The sequence below is a fragment of the Anopheles nili genome, chromosome 3 (genome assembly GCF_943737925.1).
Source record: "Anopheles nili chromosome 3, idAnoNiliSN_F5_01, whole genome shotgun sequence".
Taxonomy (NCBI): Eukaryota; Metazoa; Arthropoda; class Insecta; order Diptera; family Culicidae; genus Anopheles; species Anopheles nili.
This window is the reverse complement of record NC_071292.1, coordinates 39,555,723-39,564,210: the sequence shown is the minus strand read 5'-3', so window position 1 is coordinate 39,564,210 and position 8,488 is coordinate 39,555,723. Positions and strand designations below refer to the sequence as shown.

Below are 8,488 nucleotides of genomic sequence, written 5' to 3'. Positions count from 1 at the left end.
GAAATATCTCCTTTGTTTCCCGACAAATGCCTCCCACCAACCACTCTTTGGGGAAGGCATTCATGCGGCCCCGGTTGTACTTACGTGTCGAGATTTTGGTCTCGTCTATCTCGACTGTCAGACCAGGTCCTCCAATCGGTGAATCATTGTTAATCTCCATCAGCAACTGCATGCGAATTTCGCCGAAGAGCTTCAGCACTGTGCGAGGGTTCACTTTAGCTTCTTTTGCTGCAGTTTTAGCCCCAATTCCGATTCTCCACATGTAGAGCAAGATCATTATCTGTTTCAGGGAGTAACGGGTGCCTTCGAAAAATGACTGTGAACGCACGGATCTTTCGGCGTTCTGGCAACCACGTTTCCCACACACCAACTTGCATCTGCAAAACAAATTTACAAGATGTACACACGTAATTTATTTCTTTGTTTAGTACTATGTACGTACTAAAGTTACACTAACAATTATTCTGCCTACCTAGTTTACTTACCTGTCTCCGTTCCGAATTTCTGTTCTAAGGAGCATCGCTCCTTGGCACCGACTGTAGGTTTGGCTGCTCTGCAGGATGCTTTTGTCCATCAACCAAAAAGGGAGTTGACGGGATCGTGGACGGGAAGTGGCTAAAGACTGTGGCAAAGGACTCACTTTCCATTATTTCGTGATCACTTGTGAACTTTATGGTGAATCTACTCTACTATCGCCGCAGTTAGGGTGCTGGTACAAACTGGATGCTGAAAGCACCGTCTCAGCTCTCTGGCTTCCACACCAATATTAGACAGGTCAATGATCTTCCGGTCAAATCGGTTGTTCCTCGCTATCGATAATGACTGAAATCCGAGACAGAGTTAGTGTCTCTCAGCTCTTTGGCTTTCCTTGGGTGATCACCTAAGACTTCAGGTCCAAAGCTGAAATGACAGCCTCAAAGGTGGTCTTAGTTCGACCTTCTAAGCCATACTTGATTGCCTCTAGATTGTTACCCCGTAGATTAATCAGGGTCAACAAGAGGCTCACAAGGTTGTTGGGTCCCTTGGGGCCTGCGACAGAGATTGACCTGTCAGAGCCAAGCTCGATGATAGTTCCTTCCCGCATCTTGCTCTGTCGGATTGCCAGTCGGTGTCATTCCCACCAGCCATTCCCACCAACCACCCAACCACATTCCCACCACCCACCCAACCCCATCCCCAGATCTAGCATTTAATTAAGAATGCCGATCTAGCGACGCGCGATGTTTTTGCGGGAATTCCGGATGTCCATCAAAATACAGTCCAAACCGCAATAGTTCGGCAGATCCATGAATGTGGATCGATCGCCGAACAATTTATGTTGGAACCCGAGCAACTGTAACATAAAAGACTCGTTGGGTTCAACCTGAGCCCGCACGGTCTTGACGCGATCGTACGCGTCCCTTAGGCTTAGCTGGCCGTACTTCATCAGGTACGCCAGGCACAATGTCACTGAACGGCTCATTCCTGCTACGCAATGAACTAGAGCAGCGCCACCGGCCTTGCGTTCCTGATGGATCATGTCGGCTACTTTATGGAAGTAGGGTTCCAGATTTGTCTCATGCCTATTTAATTCCGGGATCCTTAGATACCGTGTGTTTTCCGCAGGGAGTTCAGTATCGGCTAACTCGGCTTCGGTTGTAACATTGATTATCAATGTCATTCCCTTTTTTTGCAACACGTCAACATTGGCACCTCCACCGCAGAGGTAGAGGTTTTCGACTATTTGTGAAAATACATCCTTCTGTGGGATAATTTCCACGAAGTCTTTGTCACTATAATCAAGGAGTTTTTGGAGCCTTGAAAATCTCCGTACATCTGAATACATTTTAAAATATTGCAACGTATATCGTTCGCAACAGACACAAAATGATTTTTTTTTTGAGTATTTTTAAAGAGACTGAGCCAGCTTGGCTACATTCGCCTCTAACGTTCCGTGTGATCCGATGTTATTTGGCTTTGCAGCTGTGAGGTGTTTATATTTGCTGCTTTAGGTTGGTGAGCCGTAGGAATTTGAGTAATTTCGCTTCGCTTTTTATATCCGGAGATAATATTTTGTGCAGTTGTGAGTCAAGAAGGCAGGAGGTACGTTGCCTTGAGAATCCTAGACAGTCCACAAGGATATGTTGGACTGTAATGGAAACTCCACAGTAACTGCATAGTGGCGGAGGCGCTTGATCTAGTATATGTGTGTGAGTGAGCCGTGTGTGGCCGATGCGAAGGCGGGACAGAGTTTTTTGGTCATTGCTGTTAGGATAATCAGGCCAGGGTGCTGTTGTAGTTTTGATTATTCTTAGTAGTGGTTGTTGTAGGTTGAACCAGGTGGATTCCCAGCTTTTGGCTATTGCTTGATTGGTTGAAATTTGAATATCTTTCCGGGTTATTGGGTCGTGGTTTATATGGGTTTTATTTCTACCTTTAGTGGCTAAAAGGTCTGCTTTATCGTTCCCTCGAATGTTTGCATGGCTCGGAATCCAACATAAGGACACTGTGGATTCCTGTGCAAGCTGTTCGAGTTTTTGGATGTTAGCGTCTCTGGAGTTGCCGTGTTCTAAGGCAGAGAGAACGCTGGCACTATCAGTAAATATGACAGATGGTTTGTCGGAACGTAGGCAGTCTTCTATTGCAATGATGATGGCTATTGCTTCGGCAGAAAAGGATGATGTATGTTCTGGCAGTTTGATGGAGATTTTGTCGTATTTGGAATAAATTCCACAGCCCGCTGTGTTGTTGTGGCTAGAACCATCTGTGTAAATGTGGTGGTGGTGTTTGTAGTATGTTTGTCGCATTTCAGTGAAGAGAGTGTTGGTTTCAATCTTTCGTTGTTGTTTGTTGAAACTGTCTCTGAAATGCCAGTTTATTTGGATCGGCGGTAGGTCCCATGGACGGGAGGTGTTGTGGATGAGTTTTGATATGTCAGGAAGTTGTTTTTGGGTGAGTTTTTCAAGACCTTTGTTGGCTCTGCTTACGATTGTGTTTCCAGCTTCGCCTTTTTCTCTTATTCGGCAGGCCGCGGCTACTAGTCTTTTGGTGACCAGATGTTGAATCGGCAGGAGTCCACTCTCACATAAAATAGATTTGTTGAGGCTGGTGACAAATGCTCCTGAAGCGAATTTAACTGCAATCGCCTCTTCTGGGGGAGTATTTCTTTTACCAGACACGGGTATAGTTCAAGTGCGTGATCCCACGCTCTTGTTCAAGCGTTTGTGGTGCCCTTCGAGAAGGACACAATAAACACCTTGGAGGAGACCTCATCCGGTGCTCCTACACTCAGCTCGCGGACCGCGGTGGGCGCGAGCCTCTGCTCTTTTTTTTGTAATATAATCGGGTTTATTAACATATAACATATAAATAAATCCTTCACTATCCAAGAAGCTCGTTCCCCGCGAGTAATTATTGCTTCAAGGTAAATTCTATTTGAAAAACGCAAGTCATCACAAAATAAATTCGAAAGGGGCTCAATGCTCCGGTGCACTCTCTTTTTTTCCATTAAGTTTCTTTTCAGAGCGTTCTCTTCTTTCTTTCTTTGCCTTCACCAGACGCCATTATCAGCGCCCGGTGAATTCCGCTGCGCTAGCCGCCGCTTGTTGGGATGCCGTCAGCGATGCTGGGGACCCGTGTGCCAACCGACGAGCCTGCAGCTGTCTGCGGTACGCTCGTTGCCGCTCATTCCGCCGTTGCCTAGCTGCTTCTTCTCTCCGCGCCACGGTGGACGGCGAAGGCGGCGTCATCGCTCTGCTGTAGCGTACCAGCAGAGGAGGAGAAGGAATTTTTGAGCCACCACCAAAGTTTTTCTACATTTTGGGTATGAATAAGTGAATCAGAAGGATTCACGAAGTTAGTTGAGTGGTTAACAGCGACATGTCCGTATCCGTGCTGTTTCAGATGATTGTAACCACGCCAACAATCGGTTACAATTTTGAAGCCGATACGAACATGTTCGTTGATTATGCCGGTTTAAATTTCGGTATTTCTGCGCTCTACGAGCCATAGAAATATCTCCTTTGTTTCCCGACAAATGCCTTCCACCAACCACTCATTGGGGAAGGCATTCATGCGGCCCCGGTTGTACTTACGTGTCGAGATTTTGGTCTCGTCTATCTCGACTGTCAGACCAGGTCCTCCAATCGGTGAATCATTGTTAATCTCCATCAGCAACTGCATGCGAATTTCGCCGAAGTGCTTCAACACTGTGCGGGAGTTCACTTTTGCTTCTTTTGCTGCAGTTTTAGCCCCAATTCCGTTTCTCCACATGTAGAGCAAAATCATTCCCTGTTTCGGATGTTTTCGAAAAATGACTGTAAACGTACGGATTTTTCAGCGATCTGGCAACCACGTTTTTCCCAAAACCACTTGCATCTGTAAAATAACTTTATATGTTACAACATATACACACGTAACCTGTTTCTTTGTTCATTAGTGTGCACGTACTAAAGTTACACTAACAATTATTCTGCCTACCTAGTTTACTTACCTGTCTCCGTTCCGAATTTCTGTTCTAAGGAGCATCGCTCCTTGGCACCGACTGTAGGTTTGGCTGCTCTGCAGGATGCTTTTGTCCATCAACCAAAAAGGGAGTTGACGGGATCGTGGACGGGAAGTGGCTAAAGACTGTGGCAAAGGACTCACTTTCCATTATTTCGTGATCACTTGTGAACTTGATGGTGAATCTACTCTACTATCGCCGCAGTTAGGGTGCTGGTACAAACTGGATGCTGAAAGCACCGTCTCAGCTCTCTGGCTTCCACACCAATATTAGACAGGTCAATGATCTTCCGGTCAAATCGGTTGTTCCTCGCTATCGATAATGAATGAATGAAATCCGAGACAGAGTTAGTGTCTCTCAGCTCTTTGGCTTTCCCTGGGTGATCACCTAAGACTTCAGGTCCAAAGCTGAAATGACAGCCTCAAAGGTGGTCTTAGTTCGACCTTCTAAGCCATACTTGATTGCCTCTAGATTGTTACCCCGTAGATTAATCAGGGTCAACAAGAGGCTCACAAGGTTGTTGGGTCCCTTGGGGCCTGCGACAGAGATTGACCTGTCAGAGCCAAGCTCGATGATAGTTCCTTCCCGCATCTTGCTCTGTCGGATTGCCAGTCGGTGTCATTCCCACCAGCCATTCCCACCAACCACCCAACCACATTCCCACCACCCACCCAACCCCATCCCCAGATCTAGCATTTAATTAAGAATGCCGATCTAGCGACGCGCGATGTTTTTGCGGGAATTCCGGATGTCCATCAAAATATAGTCCAAACCGTAATAGTTCGGCAGATCCATGAATGTGGATCGATCGCCGAACAATTTATGTTGGAACCCGAGCAACTGTAACATAAAAGACTCGTTGGGTTCAACCTGAGCCCGCACGGTCTTGACGCGATCGTACGCGTCCCTTAGGCTTAGCTGGCCGTACTTCATCAGGTACGCCAGGCACAATGTCACTGAACGGCTCATTCCTGCTACGCAATGAACTAGAGCAGCGCCACCGGCCTTGCGTTCCTGATGGATCATGTCGGCTACTTTATGGAAGTAGGGTTCCAGATTTGTCTCATGCCTATTTAATTCCGGGATCCTTAGATACCGTGTGTTTTCCGCAGGGAGTTCAGTATCGGCTAACTCGGCTTCGGTTGTAACATTGATTATCAATGTCATTCCCTTTTTTTGCAACACGTCAACATTGGCACCTCCACCGCAGAGGTAGAGGTTTTCGACTATTTGTGAAAATACATCCTTCTGTGGGATAATTTCCACGAAGTCTTTGTCACTATAATCAAGGAGTTTTTGGAGCCTTGAAAATCTCCGTACATCTGAATACATTTTAAAATATTGCAACGTATATCGTTCGCAACAGACACAAAATGATTTTTTTTTTGAGTATTTTTAAAGAGACTGAGCCAGCTTGGCTACATTCGCCTCTAACGTTCCGTGTGATCCGATGTTATTTGGCTTTGCAGCTGTGAGGTGTTTATATTTGCTGCTTTAGGTTGGTGAGCCGTAGGAATTTGAGTAATTTCGCTTCGCTTTTTATATCCGGAGATAATATTTTGTGCAGTTGTGAGTCAAGAAGGCAGGAGGTACGTTGCCTTGAGAATCCTAGACAGTCCACAAGGATATGTTGGACTGTAATGGAAACTCCACAGTAACTGCATAGTGGCGGAGGCGCTTGATCTAGTATATGTGTGTGAGTGAGCCGTGTGTGGCCGATGCGAAGGCGGGACAGAGTTTTTTGGTCATTGCTGTTAGGATAATCAGGCCAGGGTGCTGTTGTAGTTTTGATTATTCTTAGTAGTGGTTGTTGTAGGTTGAACCAGGTGGATTCCCAGCTTTTGGCTATTGCTTGATTGGTTGAAATTTGAATATCTTTCCGGGTTATTGGGTCGTGGTTTATATGGGTTTTATTTCTACCTTTAGTGGCTAAAAGGTCTGCTTTATCGTTCCCTCGAATGTTTGCATGGCTCGGAATCCAACATAAGGACACTGTGGATTCCTGTGCAAGCTGTTCGAGTTTTTGGATGTTAGCGTCTCTGGAGTTGCCGTGTTCTAAGGCAGAGAGAACGCTGGCACTATCAGTAAATATGACAGATGGTTTGTCGGAACGTAGGCAGTCTTCTATTGCAATGATGATGGCTATTGCTTCGGCAGAAAAGGATGATGTATGTTCTGGCAGTTTGATGGAGATTTTGTCGTATTTGGAATAAATTCCACAGCCCGCTGTGTTGTTGTGGCTAGAACCATCTGTGTAAATGTGGTGGTGGTGTTTGTAGTATGTTTGTCGCATTTCAGTGAAGAGAGTGTTGGTTTCAATCTTTCGTTGTTGTTTGTTGAAACTGTCTCTGAAATGCCAGTTTATTTGGATCGGCGGTAGGTCCCATGGACGGGAGGTGTTGCGGATGAGTTTTGATATGTCAGGAAGTTGTTTTTGGGTGAGTTTTTCAAGACCTTTGTTGGCTCTGTTTACTATTGTGTTTCCAGCTTCGCCTTTTTCTCTTATTCGGCAGGCCGCGGCTACTAGTCTTTTGGTGACCAGATGTTGAATCGGCAGGAGTCCACTCTCACATAAAATAGATTTGTTGGGGCTGGTGACAAATGCTCCTGAAGCGAATTTAACTGCAATCGCCTCTTCTGGGGGAGTATTTCTTTTACCAGACACGGATATAGTTCAAGTGCGTGATCCCACGCTCTTGTTCAAGCGTTGTGGTGCCCTTCGAGAAGGACACCATAAACACCTTGGAGGAGACCTTATCCGGTGCTCCTACACTCAGCTCGCGGACCGCGGTGGGCGCGAGCCTCTGCTCTTTTTTTGTAATATAATCGGGTTTATTAACATATAACATATAAATAAATCCTTCACTATCCAAGAAGCTCGTTCCCCGCGAGTAATTATTGCTTCAAGGTAAATTCTATTTGAAAAACGCAAGTCATCACAAAATAAATTCGAAAGGGGCTCAATGCTCCGGCGCACTCTCTTTTTTTCCATTAAGTTTCTTTTCAGAGCGTTCTCTTCTTTCTTTCTTTGCCTTCACCAGACGCCATTATCAGCGCCCGGTGAATTCCGCTGCGCTAGCCGCCGCTTGTTGGCATGCCGTCAGCGATGCTGGGGACCCGTGTGCCAACCGACGAGCCTGCAGCTGTCTGCGGTACGCTCGTTGCCGCTCATTCCGCCGTTGCCTAGCTGCTTCTTCTCTCCGCGCCACGGTGGACGGCGAAGGCGGCGTCATCGCTCTGCTGTAGCGTACCAGCAGAGGAGGAGAAGGAATTTTTGAGCCACCACCAAAGTTTTTCTACATTTTGGGTATGAATAAGTGAATCAGAAGGATTCACGAAGTTAGTTGAGTGGTTAACAGCGACATGTCCGTATCCGTGCTGTTTCAGATGATTGTAACCACGCCAACAATCGGTTACAATTTTGAAGCCGATACGAACATGTTCGTTGATTATGCCGGTTAAAATTTCGGTATTTCTGCGCTCTACGAGCCATAGAAATATCTCCTTTGTTTCCCGACAAATGCCTTCCACCAACCACTCATTGGGGAAGGCATTCATGCGGCCCCGGTTGTACTTACGTGTCGAGATTTTGGTCTCGTCTATCTCGACTGTCAGACCAGGTCCTCCAATCGGTGAATCATTGTTAATCTCCATCAGCAACTGCATGCGAATTTCGCCGAAGTGCTTCAACACTGTGCGGGAGTTCACTTTTGCTTCTTTTGCTGCAGTTTTAGCCCCAATTCCGTTTCGCCACATGTAGAGCAAAATCATTCCCTGTTTCGGGTGTTTTCGAAAAATGACTGTAAACGTACGGATTTTTCAGCGATCTGGCAACCACGTTTTTCCCAAAACCACTTGCATCTGTAAAATAACTTTATATGTTACAACATATACACACGTAACCTGTTTCTTTGTTCATTAGTGTGCACGTACTAAAGTTACACTAACAATTATTCTGCCTACCTAGTTTACTTACCTGTCTCCGTTCCGAATTTCTGTTCTAAG

The 8,488-nt window shown here is 46.0% G+C and overlaps 2 protein-coding genes across 2 annotated transcripts; both read right to left on the bottom strand.

Annotated features, from left to right (window-relative positions):
• Positions 1-1,207: 1,207 nt before the first annotated feature.
• Positions 1,208-1,723, bottom strand: LOC128724268 (dual specificity protein phosphatase 14-like; the record flags this gene model as incomplete). The annotated part of the gene is made up of 1 exon (XM_053818007.1): positions 1,208-1,723. A coding segment is annotated over one exon (516 nt), but the record flags the coding sequence as incomplete, so codon positions are not given.
• A 3,474-nt stretch (positions 1,724-5,197) lies between these two features.
• LOC128724267 (dual specificity protein phosphatase 14-like) lies at positions 5,198-5,713 on the bottom strand (the record flags this gene model as incomplete). Its single annotated transcript, XM_053818006.1, has 1 exon — positions 5,198-5,713. A coding segment is annotated over one exon (516 nt), but the record flags the coding sequence as incomplete, so codon positions are not given.
• Positions 5,714-8,488: the final 2,775 nt, after the last annotated feature.